This window comes from Barbus barbus (genome assembly GCF_936440315.1).
Source record: "Barbus barbus genome assembly, chromosome: 13".
Lineage (NCBI taxonomy): Eukaryota > Metazoa > Chordata > Actinopteri > Cypriniformes > Cyprinidae > Barbus > Barbus barbus.
Window position 1 is genome coordinate 32017144 of NC_136741.1, and position 22857 is coordinate 32040000.

The 22857-nt window shown below is 33.2% G+C and overlaps 1 protein-coding gene across 1 annotated transcript in view; it reads left to right on the top strand.

Moving 5' to 3' along the window:
* Positions 1-974: 974 nt before the first annotated feature.
* The window catches only part of LOC306878887 (neurexophilin-2-like), a gene marked incomplete at both ends in the record, with an annotated part of 56271 nt that continues 34388 nt past the window's right edge, over positions 975-22857 (top strand). The window contains one exon of the mRNA XM_079431471.1: positions 975-1028. Coding sequence (XP_079287597.1) covers positions 975-1028 — 54 coding nt within the window. The remainder of the gene's footprint in view (positions 1029-22857) is intronic.

Below are 22857 nucleotides of genomic sequence, written 5' to 3' on the forward strand. Positions count from 1 at the left end.
TCAATCAGAGGTGCGATGATGGACATAAACTTCGAGGCGTCACTGACTTATTAGTGTTCCTTACTAAACATTCCTCGCCTTTATTCCCTGCCTAACATTATGCATTCTGCTGACATGCAGTCTCAAACATTGCTAGAAAGATCCGCTCGCCATCTCTCTCTCTCTTTCCTTGTGTTTGTGTGTTTATGCGCAAGCGATGCTTTTTAAAAGATGTTGAATTGACCCAAAAAAAATAAAGCATTTATTCTGAACGGAATTATGTCTCGCGCTGTCTGCACAGATTACACGTTTCATATTTTAACACAGCGAGCAGCTGCGAGACAAGATGCACTTTAAAGCCATTCAAAATTAAAATCGCCTTTGGGAAGATTTGTTCATCTCTTTCATGCTATTGCTATACTTCGCTTTCTTGCCAAGTTATGCGTCTCTGAAGAACTCATCTATTTTAGCACAACCGTGTATGTGTGGATGATTAACTGTAGCAAACTTGTAGTGAATGCAAAATTCATTTGGAATATAAGAAGTAGGTACGGCAACTTTTGGCACCGTTCTGCGCGCGCTGGAGCTTGTTTGACCTGTTGGCGTTTAGAATCGATATTCTCACGTTCAGCGCGCGCGCGAGAGAGAGAGAGAGAGAGAGAGTCTACACTGAGCGTGCGCTTCGGAGTGAGAGAGAACGCCACACAGTTTCATTTTTAAACACCAAACGGGTGCGGTAATGAGGGCATTAGGCGAGCACGCCAGCTGACAGCACAAGTTTGCACCGTTCACACGCCAACTTTTCACCTCCGTAAACGCGCGAATGGATGTGCGCTTCACTAATGACAAGGACTTCAAGAGCTGAACCTCCTTGACTGCCTTAATAACTCCGAGAGCACTGCTTTATTCTCGCAGTCAGTTACAGAGTTGGTTCCTCTCGGATGTTTTCTGCTTGGTGATCTGTGTTTGCTCAACGGGACTAGTGTTGGCGAACGATGAGGCTGCTCTGCTGGAGCGTTCTGCTGTTCGTCCAATGGATTCTGAGAAAGGTATGAAGCACGTTTCTGTGAGTTTAGCATCTGGAAATATGACACAAATAACGGGGTGATGAACGCGCTCCAATAACACGAGCGCGAACTTGCAGATGATTGTGGGCTGCGTTCCAAATCAGAACTTGTTAAAGTAGCCTACTTGCGCTAAAGTGATTGTTTTTGTGCTGTTCTTTAAAAAACTAAAAATTACCATAAAGCTCAAAAATCACAGTATGATTTCTGTTTACATGGCGTTTTAAATATTTAAATCTATTATCACATTTGTGACCCTGGAGCAAAATCTGGAATCTGAGGGTGTAAAAAATCTAAATATTGAGAAAATCACCTTTAAAGTTGTTCAAATGAAGTTCTTAGCAATGCATATTACTAATCAAAAATTAAGTTTTGATATATTTACGGTAGGAAATTTACAAATATCTTAATGGAACATGATCTTAATATCCTAATTATTTTTGGCATAAAAGAGAAATGTATAATTTTGATCCATACAATGTATTGTTGGCTATTGCTACAAATATACCTGTGTTACTCATGACTGCTTTTGTGCTGCAGGGACACATATGTGTTCACGTTCTGTATCTAAAGTGCATGCATGTGTGTGCGTGTGTGCGTGTGTGTGTGTGTGTGTGTGTGTGTGTGTGTGTGTGTGTTAGAGGAAATAGAGCTAGAGGTGTTGGGATGTGCATCTGTCTCTTGGAAGCAATTTTAAATTGATACCATATGCACAATAAATTCTCTGATTATACTCATGCGGGATTATGTCTGTTCACACCTATATGAAAGTCTCTCATAAACAGGCATCTGTGTGAGCAGTTACACCCATGTCGCTGTCAGACGCTGACCACTTCATGCTGGCCTTGCAGTGGCCTGATGTGAGGAATACAGAATTTTATTTTCACATGTATGCATCGTGCTTTAGAGAACAGTTTCCTTGCAGCTGTTTAGAAGCGACAAAATCCTGCAACTGAGAATAACATCAGGCTTTAGACTTAGAGAAGAGCATTAATGTGACAGCAAAACAGCTTTCTGTTGGCTTGCCTGAAATAAAACATTTTATGATGAAGTTTCATTATCGGATGTGAACAAAAACGAGTCTTTCTGACAACTTGCAGCTTGTCTGGAGACTTAAAAAGCATTTTTATCTTTCCTGTTTATGATCTGGTTCGTCATCACTTTTCTTCAAACCATCACAGTTATTCGCTGAGGAATCAAATACACAATCAGCTGTTTAACACACACTCAAGTGTATTTTAAGAACAAAAAAAAACAGAGAGAAATGCGAGTTTTGGGGTTGGGCGAGTGCATTTTTTCATAAAGCACGCAGCATCTTATTGATGATCCCATTACTTCCCTCTGTAAGTGTGATCATGTCATAATGACCCAACAGTAAATCGCAGTCATGAATCACAGTCGAATCTTTTATGCTTGCACGGCTCCGCTTTATTAATATCTCTATTCTCTTCTCCACATTTGTTCAATATAATCTCATTTTTTAATATGACTCATTTGTAGGCATCAAAGATCCATACCTCATGCTTTATAAGTGGAATGATTATTAAAGCATATTTTACTTTAGCCTACATTTTTATGGCAGCGCACGTCGAGAGGCTGAGATCTACAGCGGTTTCTCTTAAGCCCATCTCTTGATGTTTGTTCCCACAATGCAACTTGAGCGTATGAAATTGCACGTATTTTAAGCTGGTTTTCCGGGCCCATCACATGTCATAAGTGTGCTCAGCGGAACGGTGTGTTAGTGCGTTGTGAAATGAATGCAGTCTTATCCGCTCCTAATAAATGGATCCAATTTACAAAGCTGTATTCAAAAAAAAAGTTGCAGCAGCAGGAGGTTGTTCTCACCCTCTCGTTCAAACCCCACCCGCTTACTTGTGTAATCCATCATATTAATGATAAAAGCAATCGTATTACTGACTCCAGCCAGAGTGGTGCCTTTATTTCTGAATTTCATGTCTCATCTTTGATGATTGATATGATAAGAGGATATTGTGTTGCTATTAAAGAGCAGTGCTTAATGTTTTTCACATGCAGGCTTTATTTTTGCCCTGGTTTGTGCTGTTTTGTCGCTCTGATTGACAGGTGATGGAATCTGAGTGTTATTAGATTACAGGTTGTGATGATCATAGATATGTGGTTAATGCATGCTAAATATATCATGTGGCATGATTTTGTGTGAATTTTAACATGCATTCATTAAAAACAGTGTTGCATTGTTGGAAATTGATTTTAAAGGATCTCAGCGGATGTTAGTGGTATGTTTTGTGGGTTATTCCCTATAATGATGATGTGTCTGCTGATTGACAGTGTCTTGAGGTTAATGAATACAGTAAATAAACGGCTCTCCGTTGACTGAAGTCTGCAATTAAAGTGAATTATTGGGGAAGCCCTGCGCTGTGGTTTTCATATTGACGCAGCAGTGGATTTGTCTCACTTAAACCGTGTCCTAACCAGGCGCAACACGACTAGATTCCTGCGACAAGTAATTCATCTGTCCAAGCTGAAAGCCAATGACTAATGTGTCATAGAGCGCAACAGTGACAGTGCTATTTCACCACTTATTTCAAATACACTTAAATTATTTCATGAATAAATTAATATATTTGATTTAAAATGTAACTAGTTATTTTAAGTCATTTATTATAAGAATAAAATATAACAAAATTTATGCAATTGAAAAACATTGAATATTTACAGCTGTACGGTATTGTGAGTGTTGGTGGACTCGATGACGTCAAACGCTGTGGTTCACGGTCACTGTTGTGTTCTATATATGGTCATGTGGAACAGGATTTTGGACCAATGAGAGCTGACTGTGGGCGGAGCCAATCATGTGTGTGACGCCGCATAAATAGACTCCAAACTATATGTTGTGTGACTCGTTGATAAAATAACATTTAGAAAGATTATATACTGATAAATCTGACAAATTCAATTCAAACATGCATCAGTATCTTTCTTGAAAATTAAAAAGAAGGAATTATCTTTGAAAATATTAATTTATGCATGTCAATTTGGCCAGAATTAGTAATAAATTAATTGTAAACTTAAAATAGGAATTTCAGAGTCAAGCATTTTTTTGGCTTATACAGACATTTGAATATATACTTTTTTAATCAAATTTGAAAAGTCCACCTAAAATGCTTTGCAATAAACAAATGGATAATATTTTCTTCAAACTGATAACAAAAGGAGCACATTTTAATGACTTAAATGTTTAAAATGAGCTAATGCAGCACAACTCGTAACCGTTTTATCACAACCTAATTAAATTTTGTGAAATGCATTTAAATTTGTGAAAGATTCAATTAATGCATTTGTCTTTTTGACAGCATGAGCTGAATTTGGGCAGCAGATTTCTGGTTCCCAGCATGCTTTGCTTCAGACTGTAAAGTGTTGATGAAAATAGGTGGAGATGTTGGAGTTTTGCCTGATTATAAATATGCTTTATTTGAGAAGCATAAGCGTTCAGAAGAGTCTTGTTCTTTTATGCTGTCACAGCTGGTTAGGACTCCGTGTTAGTGTCAGTTCAGATGATTTGATCGCACAGACGTTTTAAATATATATATATCTGTGAGATTTTAAGCACGGCTCCTCTACATCACTTCAGCTGCAGGCGAAGGCCCAGAGTAACAAGCGTAGCTGTGATTCTTTGTGTTCATTACATTATTTATCACACATCTTTCATCAATAAATAAAAGCAAGACAAGTGATATAAATGGCAGCTCTCGGTGAAACATTTTTTAACGATGTGAGTTTGAGTTAAAAATACAGAAATGAATAATGATGGCTGCGTTTACAGCGACGCCTGCCCAAGGTCTTTCTCAGCGACCGCTTTATTCGTCAGCGTGACGGATGACGAGGAGCAGAACAAGAAAAGCAGACGCTGTCTCTCCAGGAACGGCTCCAGATCTCCTCACCTCTGCTTGCGTCTCCTTAACTCTCCACCGTCACGACAAAACCGTAAATCTAAACTAAATGTTGTGTCACCCGTTGCAAATAATGATGATGAAACTGCTCTGAATGCGTCCCAAACTAGAATTAAACTACACCAAAAACCAAGATGTGATGTTCTTAAATGTGCTATAGACATGTTGATTGATTGAAAACCCAACAGTGAAATTTGCTAAATATAAGAAGTTAATTTCATTCAATTATTACTGAAATAACTAATTATATTAAGCAGAACTCAAACTGAATCAGTTATTAGAATTTCAGTTATTTCTATTGATTTTAAGTCATTTATTATACAGAAAAATTTACTACAAAATGTATTTAGAAATACAAAGACAAATATACTATCAAATGCAATTCAAATATTCAATTCAATAACTTTCTTGAAAATAAAAAAGAAGGAATTTTCTTTGAAAATGTACATATATGCATGTAAATTTGGCCAGAAATAGGAATCAATTAATTGCAGACTTAATCTGAGTCATGCATTTTCTGGATTTATACAGAAGTTGTTTGAATATATAGAAGTTTGAATGTATATGCCGCTCGCTAGCGACCCGATCGTAGGCGATGAACAGATGCGTGTGTTCTTCACAGAGCTGGATCAGATCTCCCCCGGCGCTCGCTGGGCTCGACATCAGACCTTCTGGAGAGCGCCAGGACGCTCTGAGTCCAGTCCAGCAGATGCCTGTGAAGGACTGGCTCTCACCAGACTCGGCCGGGTCCAGCTCCAGGACGCTTTCTTCACAGGAACTGCTCCAAACCGGGATCTTGTGCCGATATTTGAGGGAATATATTTGATTTCTGTGGAACTAGTTAGTTGTTGACCGCTAGCAGCTTTGCAGTGACCGGTGCTGATATATATCGAGCAGAGCGACTGATATATGTGACCCTGGACCACAAAACCAGTCATAAGGGTCAGTTTTTTTTAAACTGAGATGTATACATCATCTGAAAGCTGGCTAAATAATCTTTCCATTGATGTATGGTTTGTTATGATAGGACAATATTTGTCTGAGGTACAACTATTAGAAAATCTGGAATCTGAGGGAGCAAAAAAATCTAAATATTGAGGAAAGTACAACTCTACAGGTATTTATTATTAGTATTATTCAAAATAAAATTACAAAAACAAAAAAGACAAAAACCAAACTAAGGAGGGGTTACTTTATATATAAATAAAGCATATTATGCTACACTGTAAGAAATACATTTGTAAAATAACACATTTTTAATATAAATACATTTTAATTTATTTGGTTTTACAAAAAAAAACACTGTTTTTCAAAATGATACGTTTAATTCAGTGTTATGTGCTGTTTCTTTGTCATTTACTTGCAGTTTTAAAATAGTTTCTACATCATGTTTTGTGTTGTGCTTTCTTGAATGTACTTTAATAATCTTTAATTTTATTACAACTTTAAAAAGTCATGTTTTACAGTGTATATGAGCAGAAACGGCAGCTTTGGTTCAGTTATTGACTAATTTAGATAATCTCAAAAGTGTCATTAATTAATCAGCTCAAATTAATCATCCACATTTTCAAAGTTGTAAATAAAACAATAAAAATAGAAAAGATTATGTTTTACAAGAAAATACCATTTAAATTTTATATGTTACGTGTCATTTTGTAATTATTTGTGAAATTTACTAGCAATTTCTGAGTGAAAATAGTTTCTACACTGATTGTTTTGGTCAGTGTGTATATGGTTAGTAATGATTTAAATAAGAGATATTTATGACCCTGCAGCACAAAAGCAGTCATGAGTAACACAGGTATATTAGTAGCAATAGACAACAATACATTGTATGGATCAAAATTATCCAAAAATCATTAGGATATTAAGATCATGTTTCATGAAGATATTTAGTACATTTCCTACCGTAAATATATCAAAACTTCATTTTTGATTAGTAATATGCATTGCTAAGAACTTCATTTGAACAACTTTAAAGGAGATTTTCTCAATATTTAGATTTTTTTGCTCCCTCAGATTCCAGATTTTCTAATAGTTGTATCTCAGACAAATATTGTCCTATCATAACAAACCATACATCAATGGAAAGATTATTTATTCAGATTTCAGATGAAGTATAAATCTCAATTTTGAAAAATTTACCTTTATGGCTGATTTTGTGCTCCAGGGTCATATTTTTATTCTGTACACATCACTAGTGTAAAGCAGCTCTGGATCTTCCTGCCAGATTTCCCAGCATGCAGCGGTTAGATTATTTTGAACACAGCTGTGGATGGTCTTGCATCGTGTGTGTGTGTGTGTTCAGGTCAAAGGTCAAACGGATGATCCTGTTGTGTTTGGTTGTTGGTTTGCTGGCTCAAGCCTCTTATGTTTTGCATCTTCCAGACAAAGAGGGAGGAGATGCTAATAGAGGATCGTGTCTAAATGGGAATCAGTCTGGAAATATTCCCAGCAGCTCTCCAAGCCTACTAATGACCTCTGCATCAGATGCTGTTGTGTTCTGGAAGTGTTAGAAGATACAAGTTAAACTACAGTGTGACATTTACTAACTGAAAGGTTTTTTGAAGGCTAAGTGGTTGCAAAAAAATTATTTTAGCTACATTTAAATAAAAATTATTTTTGAAAGTAAGTCAACTAAATTAGTTTATTTAAATATAGCTACTGTAAAGTAAATTGATTGCAAATCACTTACCTAAAAAAATGTAGTAAATTCAATTAATAATTTTTTTCAGGGTAACTGAAATTATCATTTCAATCAAATCACGGTTATTTTAGAGTCACTGAGATACTATTATGGGTTTAATAATATTTAAAATCAGTTTTTATTTTTTTGTTTTAATTGTTTAAAGTTTTAGTAATTTTTTTGTAATTTCTTGGTAGGCCTATTTTTTATTTCAGTTTTACTTTTAGTTATTTTAGTAAGTTAATCTAAAGTAAAATGAGAAATATTTCCTTGGAAACTAGCGATTTTTTAAAATTATTATTTAATTTAACATTTATTTTATTAACAATGTGTTAATGGTTTTAATATTAGTTTCAGTTTTAGTTAACTGTAATAACCCTGACTGATGTATTACTGAAAGTTCATTGTACTTCATAAAATAAAGTTATAAACACAGTAACTAATATTACATAGAATTGATAGATTTATTTTTTTATTTTGACTTGAATGTATTAAAATTCAGCAGAATTTTGATTTAAATTCAACAACAATATATATAGACACACACACACACACACACACACACATACAAAATAATAAATATGTTATGTATATTAAAATGTTTATTAGAATTTTATAATTAGTATTATAGTATAATGCTGTAAGATGTAATCATATAAAATACATTTAAAACCTGAATGTTTCACGTGAATCATTTTCCTCAAATTATTTGAGTTATTTGATTGGGCTGTTAAATGTTAAATGAGTCACGGAGGCTGTGGATCTGGACTCATTCTCATCAGAATGACAATCAAATAATGCCGTTATATTGCAGCATTGTGAATATTGCACAGGTTTTGAATGCTTTTTGGCTACTGGATATTAAGCGTGTCAAGATTTTTTACTTTAGTGCCATTTACAGCATTAGATTTGGGACATTTGATTTCAGTGAATCGGTTCAAACTGTCCATTTCAGTGAATCGCTTCAAACTGTCCATTTCAGTGAATCGGTTCAAACGGTCCATTTCAGTGAATCGGTTCAAACGGTCCATTTCAGTGAATCGGTTCAAACGGTCCATTTCAGTGAATCGGTTCAAACTGTCCATTTCAGTGAATCGGTTCAAACGGTCCATTTCAGTGAATCGGTTCAAACGGTCCATTTCAGTGAATCGGTTCAAACGGTCCATTTCAGTGAATCGGTTCAAACTCTCCATTTCAATGAATCGGTTCAAACTGTCCATTTCAGTGAATCGGTTCAAACGGTCCATTTCAGTGAATCGGTTCACAGCTCTGATTCACTCATTCGTTTGCATCAGTCAGAACTGGTTTGTTGAAGATGTAGTTAAAGTTGAAGTTTTATAGTTAAATTACTTTTTTTTTTTGGTTTGTTATTTTATTGAATATGCATGAAACATTGAAATATTCTTTGTTAATCTGGTGTAAGACTTTTGTATTTGACATATTAATCTACTCTGTGACAAAGGATGCATGATCAAAATAAGAGTGTTATTCAAGCAATATTATTTTAGTATTATTTATACATTATTATAGATTTAGTTATTATTTTGACTTGACTTTTTTATATTTTCTGTTTTAATTTTAATTAGTAAAATGATGATGTGCTTTTGTCGTTTATATATATATATATATATATATATATGACTATTTAGGTTTAATTAGTTTTTATTTCTGTTTAAGCTTGCTTTTATTTCCATTTTTTCCAATTTATTTTCTGTCAATTTAGTGCTTCAACTTTAATTAATTTCAGTTAGTTGCCAAACACACAATTCAAATTTTCGTTTGCATTTTTCAATGAATATTTGTATTTTGTTTCTGTTAATAAAAAAGTTTTTATTATTTCAGTTTTATTTTAGTTGCATTGAGATACTATATTTTTTGTTAATATTTTAAATTATATTTAATTTTGATATTTTCTGCTTAAATGTTTCTTTTGTGTGTGTGTGTGTGTGTGTGTGTGTGTGTTTTGTTTTTAAATCTGCCTATATAGTTTTATTATTTTTTATTTCAGTTTTTTAGTTATTTTAGAACATCTAGTTCAACTAAAGGAAAAGAAGAAATGCTGCCTTGGAAGCTAAAATAAAATGAGTTTCAAGTTTTTAAATATTTTATTTTATTTCAGTTAACATTCATTTTATTTCAAGGAAAAAAAAAAAAAAAAAAAATATATATATATATATATAATACTTTTAGTTAACTATAAATCTGCCTCCAATTGCCAAATAAAATCATAGCAAATAGATAAATATGAATATAAATATAAATGAATATCTACAGACTGTAGCATATGGAGATATTATAGTTTTATCACGAGCACCCTGTGAAGAGAAGAAACAAAAGGCGAAGGCGTTCTCTGTTAGCAGGTATGTCTTGTCAAGACGGTTACGAGATGTATAAAGGAGGACAAAGACACCCATTACTGCACAATTACAGACGAGACGAGAGCTTTGACTGCAGCAGCTCTGCGTTCGCTCCGCTCTTTGTGTCTGCTTTGCATGTGATAATGAAGCCACTGGGAGAAAGAAAGAGGAACGGAGGTGAGGTGAGACGATGATTGGCCACCAACCAAGAAGAAGGTGTAGATAGACGCGTCCGAAGACGTGCGACGAGCGTGAAAACGACAGAGAGATGAGATGGAGAGCATCTGATGGTCAGTCCAGGTTAAGACTGGTTAAACACTTAGGAACTCAGTAAAGGAGATGTTGAAGTGTTATTTCATGTGTTTTTCTATAGTTTTGTGAGTTTTCCAGTGTAGAGTCTGTCTTGAGGTTGAGATTGGGCCAAGCAACATTAAGATGATATTTCTCATGTTTTTTTGCTTTATTTGAGAAGCACAAATGTTCACATAGCAGTGCAGTGATGGTGTCTTTGTCCTCTTCCAGATAAACTCAATATGCATATTACATATATTGCTAACTAAAGGTTTACTGCAGTTATATTGAGCTTATATTGAATGTTCATTTTAATACATATTATTTTTTTTAACATATTTTAATAAATAAATTGTTTTACAGAGTAGATTAATATGTCAAATACAAAAAAGGAAGAAAACTCTTTCACCAGCATCAGTTACTCCTGACATGCCTATATATATACACACACACACACACACACACATTACCAGTCAAAAGTTTTTGGACAGTAAGATTTTTTATGTTTTTTAAAGAATTATTCACCAAGCCTGCGTTTATTTGATCGTGTTTGCATTGTGTCAAAGCTCTTGGGGGGTCCCCCTAACCAGCCCCCCCCCCCCCCCCCCCGCCCCCCCGTTATCAATAAAATATGTATTTTATTGATAACGATAATCAGATCTTTTCCTGAGTGTGTCGCTGCAGGACTGCCGTGGACAGCCGACTCCTAAAGTTTTTGATATTCTTCATATTATGTGGTCAGTCAAATTCTTACATTTAATCAATAAAGTCAATTAGAATAATAAGACATTTGGGGTGTTACCAAACAAATAAAATCATGATCAACTAAATGAATCTTTGCAATGCAGAGGAAACACAGAAGCTGCATCTGAAGAGGCGTTTAGATGTATTTATTAACAGGACATGAATGCATTTAACTTGCAGTTATAAATGCATAAATAATGTTTTCATATTTTAATCCTAAAACACTGAATACTGACACTTGAAATAATTTTAAAAAATGAAAAGGTACTTTAAATGTAATTTAAGCCTCCAGTAGGTGGCAGCAAGTCACTGTTAGTGAGTCATTGTGATTGAATCGAATCATTTAAACGATTGATTCATTCAGGAACCATCACCATCATGTTGCTCAGAGACACAAAACAGTGCTGTGGCTGTGTTTGGATCCATTTTTGTTGGCAAAATAGGCAATATGATGTCTAAAACGTTAGTCTATTAATATTAACTTCTTGTTTATTGAACTGTTGTATAGGCTAAAATCAATATCACATTTGTGATTTTTGCGAAAATGTCACTCTTCGTGTTATATTGATTAACTATATGAAATGATATAAATATATACATTTTCTGCCCCAGATCTTGAATTTTGGCAGCATTCTAAATGCATTTTATTAGACTGAATCATGCCGGGAAAGAACACGCTGTAAATGAGCACAGTCCGTCTAGTTAGTGTTTAAGCACTCATAACTCTTATAATCTGTATTATAAATTAATCTCTTTACTTTTATCGTACGTGCATATGAACTTTTGTTGCGTATGATGAGAGAATTCAGGAGTTTCAGTCTAAACAAGACTAATCTGAACGCCTCTGATTGGCCACTGCATTCCTAAACTCAACAGAATCGTGTGTGATATTGTGAAATATTTTTACTATTTAAAATCTGTTTTCTATATGAATATGTGTTAAACTGTAATTTATTTCTGTGATCTGCAGCTGTATTTTCAGCATCATTACTGCAGTCTTCAGTGTCACATGATCTTCAGAAATCATAATAATATACTGATTTACTGCTCAACAAACATTTCTGATTATTATTATTATTATCATAATTGTTTCATAATTCTTTGATGAATAGAAAGATCCAAAGATCAGCATTTATCTGAAAAAAAAGCTTTTGTAACATTATACACACATACCCTTCAAAAGATTAGAGTTTTTTGTTTGGGTTTTTTTTTGGGGGGGGGGGGGGGGGGGTAGAAATTAATACTTTTATTCAACAAGGATGCTTTAAATTGATCAAAAGTGATGATAAAGACATTTATAATGTTACAAAATATTTCTATTTCAGATAAATGCTGTTCCTCTGAACTTTCTATTCATCAAAGAATCCTGAAAAACATCTATTCAGCTGTTTTCAGCATAATAATAATGATAATAATCAGAAATGTTTGTTGAGCAGTAAATCAGTATATTATTATGATTTCTGAAGATCATGTGACACTGAAGACTGGAGTAATGATGCTGAAAGTACAGCTGCAGATCACAGGAATAAATTACAGTTTATAATATAATCAAATAGAAAACAGTTATTTTAAATAGTAAAAATATTTCAAAATGTTTTTTGCTGTACTTTGGATCAGATAAATGCAGACTTGGTGAGCTTTGACTGGTAGTGTGTGTGTGTGTGTGTGTGTGTTAAATTAAGTTTGACTAACTATTTAGAATGACAGTGATCCTATGAATCTTTGCTGAAGTGTGTGTGATGAGTGTGAAAGAGAAAGGTGGTGGCAGAGATGGAGATGATCTGATGGTCAGTTTAAATTAAGACTGCATCGCTGCCCTAGTTAGCAAATCATCAGAGATACGGCAGATTGGCATCAATGTGTTTTCCTATTTAACACACACACACACACACACGCTCACGCTCTCGCAAGCAGGAAAATAGTTCACATCAGCAGGGACGCGCTGAACTGCATGCATGCATCCTTGTCCAAGAGTTTGACAGAGAGCCAAAACTGCGTTAAACAGCGAGTCGCCAGCAGAAGGACGAGCGGATTCCCATTCAGCTGCCTGCATACATGCAGAATGCAATATGATCATAATTAAACAGCAAATCAACATATTAAAATGATTTCTGAAGATCATGTGACACTGAAGACTGGAGTAATGATGCTGAAAATACAGCTGCAGATCACAGAAATACATTACAGTTTAACACATATTCACAGAGAAAACAGCTATTTCAAATAGCAATAATATTTCTAAATTTTTACTGTATTTTTGATCAAATAAATGCAGCCCTGGTGAGCAGAAGACTTCTTTCAAAAACAATAAAAAAATTAATTATTCCAAACTTTTTACTGGCACAGTGCATGCATTTAAAATGTACAACATGTTTTTTAAATGTTTTGAAAATGGACAAAATTATTATAATGACTCATATTGTCCACATGAGTGCGCACATTTTAAATGTGTATTCATGCACTGTGCAATATAATCATAAAGAAGCAGTAAATCAGTATATTAGAATAATTTCTGAAGATCATGTGACACTGAAGACTGGAGTAATGATGCTGAAAATACAGCTGCAGATCACAGAAATAAATAAATTAATAATAATAATAAATTACAGTTTAAAAGATATTCACATAGAAAACAGCTATTTTAAATTCTAATAATATTTAAAAAAAAAATACTGTATTTTCGGTGAGCAGAAGAGACAAAAACTATTTTATTTTTAAATGTTCAACCATTATGTGCATTTAAAATGTAGAGTTTTTCTCTTTCCGAAAAATAGATAAAATTATTCCTGCCTCATATGGTCCATACATTTTTGAGTACACTCTTAAAAATAAAGATGCTTCACGATGCCACAGAAGAACCTTTTTTTGTCTAAATGGTTGCATAAAGATCCTTTAACATCTGAAGAACCTTTCTGTTTCACAAAAGCTTCTGTGTGGAGAAAGCAGGTTCTTCAGGTTATAAAGAGATGGTTCTTCTATGGCATCGCACCTTTATTTTTAAGAGTGCATATAATGAAAATGTGGCGAGTTTTGCCTTAGAAAATGCACCCATTTTACTCGTTTCTAGCTATATTTCTGCATTGAATGAGTTATGAATGTTGTTTGGTGTTGACTGTGAACTCTTCTGTTCACTGAGTGTGAGGAGAATCTGCTCTTTTGTCCTGCGTTATGGGACAGACTTCATCGTCTCTGTATCTCCGTCCTCTCCTGGTGTTTGTGTGATCTGTATGTGTTTTAAATGCGAGTGTGTTGCCCTTGTTTGCAGTCGTAGTGCTCCAGCGGACCTCAGTGATTAATAACGACACACCTGCTCTGATATATGACTGTGGATTTTGTGCGTGTAATGAAATATTATGGAGTAATCCGAGCGATGTTCAGCACTATAACACCAGGGTCAGAGCGCCGCACCGGCTCAACATCAAGGATTAGTTTTTATCATTTTTTTAATATCTCTCCCATGGCTTGTAATGCATTAATTTAGACACGCATTGAATTTATTGGAGAGAGGGTGAGGGGGAAAAAGGCAATAGTCTTTTTTCTGAAATAATGATCTGTGTAGGCAGTGCCTCTGGACAAAAAAGAAGTATAATAATAATGACAAATAGAAGGATGAAAATCGGCCCCAAATCCTGCCGACGTACACGAGGATCAGGGCTTTTATTAAAAATTTTAATATCAAAGCCCTTGTACCATCCGAATCAAATTATAATTTGAAAGAAGGATGAATAAAATGGAACACAAGAAAAGAAGTGTTGACATTGTGTCATTTGAGATGGAATTGGCGTCTCATCTCGAGTTTTGTTCGGTGAAGATGGACGTCTGCTGCATTCTGGAAGATTTTTACTTTTCAGGGAATATTAAAGGTTACTCGGGTCAAAAAGGAAGAAAAACACCCACATTCATTTCATTTTGTCTTTTAAAGACATCATGACGTCAGATTTTGTCATTTATGATAGACACTACCGTACAAAAGTCTCTTTTCTGCTCACCAAAGCTGTGTTTATTTGATCAAAAATACAGTAAAAATTGTGAGATATTATTGCAATTTAAATCAGCTGTTTTCTATGTGAATGTGTGTTAAAATGTCATTTATTTCTGTGATCTGCAGCTGTATTTCCAGCATCATTACTGCAGTCTTCAGTGTCACATGATCTTCAGAAATCATAATAATATACTGATTTATTATGAGTGTTGAAACTGTTGGGCTGCTTCATATTGTTTTTTAGAACGTGATACTTTTTTCTTTGATTCTTTGATGAATACGAAGTTAAAAAGAACAGCATTTGTTCAAAATAGAAATCTTTTCTAACAATATAAGTCTTTATTATGACTTTTTATGCATCCCTCCTGAATAAAAGTATTAATTTCTTACAAAAAAAAAAAAGAATGAAAAAATGACCGACCCCAAACATTTTAATAGCATTGTATATTGTAACACAACATTTATTTTTTTTAATAAATGCTGTAATTTTTAAACTTTTTATTAATCAGAGTATCACTGGTCCCAAGCAGCACAACGGTTTCCAACATTGATTATAAATCAGCATCTTAGAAAGATTTAGCATAAGAAAACACTCACATTTCACTCGTTTTGCTCTTAATATGTTGTTTGATGTTGACTGTAAAATATTCTGTTCACTGAGTGCGAATCCTAAATATATCCAGATGTGATTTCCCAGGAGAACCTGCTCTTTTCTTCCTGCATTTGTATCTCCATCATCTTCCTCCTCAGCATCCTCCCTCCACCCCGTCTCTCTTCCTCTTCCTCCTCCGTCTTTGAAGCGTCTCCTCCGTTCCTCGGGCCTCGCTGCGGCCCCTGATTAAAATGGAGCCCATGTCGGAATAATAAATGCGAGACGGATTCCATGTCTTACGGCCTGAAGTTTGTGTGAGTGTTTGGGCATGAAGTGTGTGTTTGGAGGTCTTCGGTGGCTGTTCTTGGATGGCAGACAGCAGCCTGAAGTGTTGAATAATATAGATGCTCAGCTTGGGTTGTTCTTAATTAGACTGAAGGCAGCATCAGACTCCTTTAACTGCGTCCAACTTCACCCAGAGAGACAGAAACGCTCCGGACCGTCTCACGTCTCGCGTCTCCAGCGCTCTATTTACACACGGACACTTCGTGTGCTCCGGTTTAGAGGATAATCAGCAGGTTTCTGTAGTAAACATGGTAAAATGTGTTAAACGGAGCGCTCTCATTGGTCACTGAATCTCATTTAATTATCTGAAGTATTTAACAAACACACAAGGACAGATTGTTGCATAATTAATCTTGTGTGAACGTTGTGGAGTGGATCATATAATGAATATGAATAATTAATAGAAATTAATGGCAAGAAGATTGATTAAAGTATCTGCCAAATGAATGAATGATTGAAAAAATTTACACAATTTACACTAAAAAAGTTGTGCTACTTTATATTTTTATTCAGCAAAGACACATTAAATTGAGCAAATATGTATATATTTTACACAATTTTACAAAATGTTTTGATGCTTTATATTGTTATTCAGCAAAGATGTATTGCTCGAAAGTGGATATAATAATATAAATGAATGGCAGGAAGTGTCTGTCAAATGTACGAATTATGTAACTATTTTACACAATTTTACAGAAAAAGTTGTGCTGCTTCATACTTTTATTCATCAAGGATGCATTAAATTGTGTGTGCATGAAAAAGCGACAGTAAAGACATTTATAATGTTTATAATTTCTAATGTTTCACATGAATGCTGTTCTTTTGAATAGTTAGTTTGAAAAATAAAAATAAAAACCCAACAGAAATCCATTGATTACTGATAAACCTGATAACATTTCTGTTAATTGGCCAAAGATACATTAAGATTTCTGCATTTAGCAGCTTTTATCCAAAGCACCATATAAAGAAGAACAAAGCAGTTTGTAATACACAATGCCAGGTTTATTAGATAAACTAGATTAAAGTTATACTAACCATCTCAGAATGGCCAAATATCAACCAGTTTATCTGTCTTTGTTCATCATATATCATTATAAACAGTCTGTGTGCTTTATTTTGCTCGAGTGTGACAGAAACTCTCATAAAACGTGTGTTGTTGGGAAGTTTGATATATTAATGTTATTTTAGGCTCAATTATATTCATTTTGGTGTTTGTCTGATTAGTTAATTCATCTGTAAGTTCTTGTTGTGCCAAATAAATACACCGAGAGAAGTTAAACATTCAGGGCAAAATGATGCATTCTCAACTTTTGTCTTAATCATTTGAATTACTATATACTTAATAATACTTTGTGACTATTTTAATTTGTTCACTAACAGCAAAATGCCTCATTCAGTAATTTTGGTAGCCCTATATAATATTATATGGCACTTAAAATGTGATCTAATTCTGTCTTTGCTTGTGAAGGACCCATAAAAAGCAGGAATCTGGGATGCAGTTTTGAATATGAATACAAAACAAAAGTTAAATGTCTAATAGTGTATTTAGCGAGATATGGCTTAGTGCACTTGTCAAATTACAAACATTGATGATTGAATGTATTTCAGTGTACATATGTTATTTTTCAATTAGTTTTTTATATTTACATATAAACTTGTAACACTAAACAAATTCCTTGTATGCGCAAACATACCTGGCAATAAAGCTCTGTCTGACTTCTGAAGATTTCTGAAGATGCACAGATTTCTCCTCCAGAAGGACAGAGGTCTCCATCACAGTCTCACAGACTCGTATAGCTGCTGTGTGTGTGTGTGTGTGATGTTGGTTTGGTGTGTGTGAGGCGTTTAGACGGATCTCCATATGTTCTTCTGTGTCCCTGAGGAACACACGTGTTCACGGAGCTTCAATATCTGACAGCCTTTATGGCATCATGACAACCACAAAACAGCCTAACCTTTCACCAGAGCCTCAGTCAGCACGAGCCTCGCGAACATATCATTACAGCAGACCGTCAGCATTCACTTCTGCTGCTAACACTAACACAATGCATTTTCATACGGAAATAAAATAAATGTTAACTTAAAATTTAAATATAAAACATTTCAGCTATTTTACTATAACAGTATTTTTCATTAAGTTTAACGTGATTTACAAAAACAACTCAAGCTGAAATAAAATGAATAAAAACTAGGCATATTGAAAAAAAAAAAACTAAAACTAGTAAAACTGACAAAAACACAAATTAGTAAATCTTTAACTAAAATTATAATGAACACTGAAAAAATTAAAATGAATTAATACAACTATAAAAATATCTCAGTTACACTAAAATAACACTGACACACGCAGAGAAACACACTTTGCTGGCTCAGTGTATTTTAGGATGATTTTTGATTTTTTTTTAGTCAGAAATAACCTCATTATTTGACTAAAATACTAAAATAAATGTAAAATGATGTAATTAAAATATCTGCAAACAATGCACCGTAAACACTGCAGACATTTAATGCAATTATCAATACCTGCAGAGTGAACTCATTCTTTTAAATGAAAATATTACATTATATGATGTATAAAATATTTGAATGTATGTCTGATGATTAAGTTTTCATATATGAGGCTGATCCTGCAGGAAAGACAACATTAATGCTTTCAAGCAGCAGCTAGAATTAATAGAGAGCAAAAGCAGATTTAGCTGTTTTTATTACTTTTAAATAATTTTAGAAACATCTGAGAACATGTTGACGTACAAAACGAAACTGAGAACAGCATTAAGTCTCCTGAGCTATTAAAGACCAATACATAATTAAAGATAATTAAACATGTTTCAGTGCAGATCAGCGTTATTTTAGTTGAACTGAGATGCTGCTAATATAGTTTTTATTGATCATTTGAATTCATTTTTATATTTTCACTTTTCATTTCAGTTTTAATTTAGTTTTAGCATTTTTGTGCAATTTTGTCCTTTTTTTTTTTTTTTGTCAATATACCTAGTTTTTTTATGCCTTTTTATAGTTTTTAATAATTGTTATTTCAGTTTAACTTTTGGTTATTTTAGTGCATCAACTGAATTTAAATGAGAAATAAAAATAAGTATATTTACATATTTTATGTTTATTTCAGTTAATGTTTATTTTCATTGAAATAGCAAAAAAAAACATTATGGTTCTAGTTTAAGTATAATAATCCTGATATACACCAGTGTTATTTTAGTATCATTGAGATACTATTACAATTTTTTATTTTTGTAGTTTCTGTTTTTATTGAATTTTTTGCTACAATTTTAGTAATATTTTGTGTGTTTTTGTCAGTTTTAGTAGTGTTTTTAATTTTTTTTGTAAATATGCCTATATAGTTTTTATTCATTTTTATTTAAACCTTTCTTTTAGTTACTTTCGTAAGTCAAGTTAAACTAAATTGGCAACTAGCTAAAATAAAAATAAAAAGTTTATTTATTTTTATATTTTATTTATTGCTGTCAAACGATTAATTGTGATTTTGTTTACATAATATATGTGTGTGTACTTTGTATATTTATTATGTATATATAAATACACACACATGCATTTATATATTTTAGAAAAAAAAATATTTATACATTATATTTATATTTAATATAAATTATAGGAATGTAAATATGTACATGTAAATATTTTAAATATATATACTTTATGTGTGTGTATTATATATGCATAATAAATATACACAGTACACACGCATATATTATATAGTTCTGGTTGACTATAAAACCCTGCAGCAGATGCACACATGTTGGGATTGTTCTCTGATCGTTGGTACATGTGACATAAATCAGTATTTGTGTTTTACAGCAGAAGAATGAATGCTCCGGTTGATTGAGTTATCGGTGAAATCCCTAGAAACGTCAGTGTAATCTGTGTGAACATGCATAATCTGAGATTACCATGTTCCAGTGCTGATGACAGAAGAGAGACGTCAGCGGTGCTGTTAAACTACATCATTAAACCAGAGAGAGCATGGAAAGATTCGTGTTCAGATTGAGGTCTAAAAACACAGAAATGTGCCGTTTCGTGAATGTAAATGAGAGATGTTGGTTATGTTTGAGTGTTTATTTGTTCTCTGAGCCGCTGCATTGAGAGGAACGTAGAGGTTTGGTAATAGGAACATTATTTAAAGGCTGTAGATCCAGAGGGAGCGATTAAAGCCTTACGCTAATTAGAGAACTTCTAGAAGGTGAACAAGGGAGTTAAAACAAATGAGTAAACAGAGATCCGGAGGGGCAAAAGTTATAGTCCATCCTCAGAGAATCTGTGCAGTAATGCATCAGGACTCTGTAGTTTATAGCTGCATCTGTATTGTGCTCAGAATATGAGTTTTCTGTCCAGAATCCGCCGATGAGCTGCAGTGGCCTTACAGTCGCAAAAACACCTCTTTCTGATTCATTATGTTTTCAAACTCGTGAAAGTTCAGACATTTTTGATTTATTTAAATTTAATTAAAATTGCAAAATTACAGTTAATTTATAAGAAAATAACTGGATGCCACTCAGAGTGTTATTTTAATATCATTTTGTCTTTTTTTCTTTTTTGTACTTTTCATTTTAAGTTAAAGTTTTAGTCATTTTGTTGTTGTGTTTGTGCTTTTTTTATTATCAGTATATATTTTAAAATTTTAATTTGCATTAATTTTTATTTTTAGCTATTCTAGTCTGTTAAACTAAATGGAAAAATGTTGCTTTGGAAACTAGCTGAAATAAAACAATTATAATATATATATATATATATATATATATAAGTTCTTTTTTTTTAAGTTATGAAAACTTTTTTTATGATTTGGTTTGGTTTACAATAAAAATCCTGATAAACACAAGTGTAATTATAGTGTTTTTAATATTTAGAATTTCTATTTTCATTAGAATTTTAGTTAAAGTTGTAGTAATTCTCTGTTTTTGTCATTTTTATTTTAGAATTTTATTTATATATATATATATATTAGTTTTTATAATTGTTTTTATTTTTTAAGATTTTTTTTATTTATTTATTGTTTTGCTATTTTAATTTAAACTAAATGCGAATGAGAAAAAAGTGCTGTGTATGGTTTTATTTAACTCTAATAACCTGGGCTGAGATGATGAGATCAGGTGACAGTACAGCACACAGCAGTTTGGATCATTTATTGTGAAATAAAGCGTATTGTTTCACACACTCTTAGTTTATAAATGAATCAGCAGTATGCAGCGTGAGCTACAGCGGTCATGAACCCTCGTGTGTTTCACATGTATGTTATTGCTGAAATAATAATGTGTGCAGATATAAGAACTGTTATGATAAATGAAGACACATCTGGAGCTGGGTTCAAAATATCGATTTTGAAAAATATATGCACTTTATTACATACTCATTCTATTTTACTGAACCTGTTCCTCAATATTTAATGTATGTTTGAATAAATCTGTCATGAAAACAAGTTAAGACATCCACTGTTTACATGTTTATATTCCAACAGCAAACCGGAGTAGAAACATAAATATATCATTGAAAAATTGCCTGTATATTCAAATGAATCAAACTGAATCAAACTGAAATTGAATCGAATCACAAGCTTGTGAATCAAATGCAGTGCAATGGTGGACAGCCCTCATGTGAACCCTGATCTTTAGAGAAACACAGACATACAGACGGAGAGAGAGGAGGAGAGAAATAATAATCTCAGGCAAAATTAAAAACATCCCAAAATGAAATAAAGATGAGTGTGGTGTTGGCTCTCAGCCGGTGGAATATAAAAGACAGAGTATGAAATATATATATGGCACGGGAGGCAAAGTGAATGCTAAGCTGATGTACCTCAACCGTCTGTCCTGAGATCCGTCTGTGTCTCACACACACACACACACGCTTTTAATAAGATTCCCTGTTATTTTCCCACTCCTGTAATGCTTTTATTATTGCAGATTCACTCGCAGGTGAAGCATATTGATCAGAGGGCCATGAGAGAGAGAGAGAGACGAGAGAAATGTGCATGCTTTCATAAATCAGAGAGCGAGACGAGCGACAGAAATGAAATTTGCCCCAGAATCTATACGTGAACTTTCTGTGGTCTAATCTGCGTCTGGATTAGAGCTGATGCACACGAGAGCAGAGAAACAACGCACCTCATTTAGGGAAAGTTAGGAGTATTAGGTCTCCAGAGCAATTAGAGAGCAGCATTTGAGCAATATAATGCTCTATTCATGATTACATACGTGTGATGTAATGCAGCAACATTCATGCATGCTTAAAAGCAGATCAGTCTTATTTAAGTAGAGCTGAAATACTGTGATTTTAATTTATATTTTGAATTTATTTTTATTTGTATATTTTACATTTTCATAAAATTCTTAGTGCTGTCAAATGATTAATCGCATCCAAAATAAAATATTTGTTTGCATAATATGTACTTTGTATATGTATTATGTATATATAAATACACACACATGCATGTATATATTTAAGAAAAATATGTTATGTTTTAAATGTATTATTTATATATAAATATAAATATATACATGTAAATATTTTCAAAATATATACTGTATGTGTGTGTATTTATGAATGCATAATAAATGTGTACAGTATGCACACATATATTATGTAGACAAAAACTTTTATTTTGGATGCGATTAATCGTTTTAAAAAAACTTTTTTAAGGTTTTAGCCATTTGTTTGTGTTTTGGATGATTTGATTTGATTTTAGATTTTTTGCCTATATACATTTATTTTTTCATATTAATTTTTGTTGTCATAATTTTAGTTATTTTAGTGCATCAAGTTAAACTAAATGAAAATGAGAATTTAAGTAACATTTTTTTTAGCTTAGTTTTAGTTTAGTTTTTTTAGTTTTAGTTCACTATATAATAACCCTGCTTTACT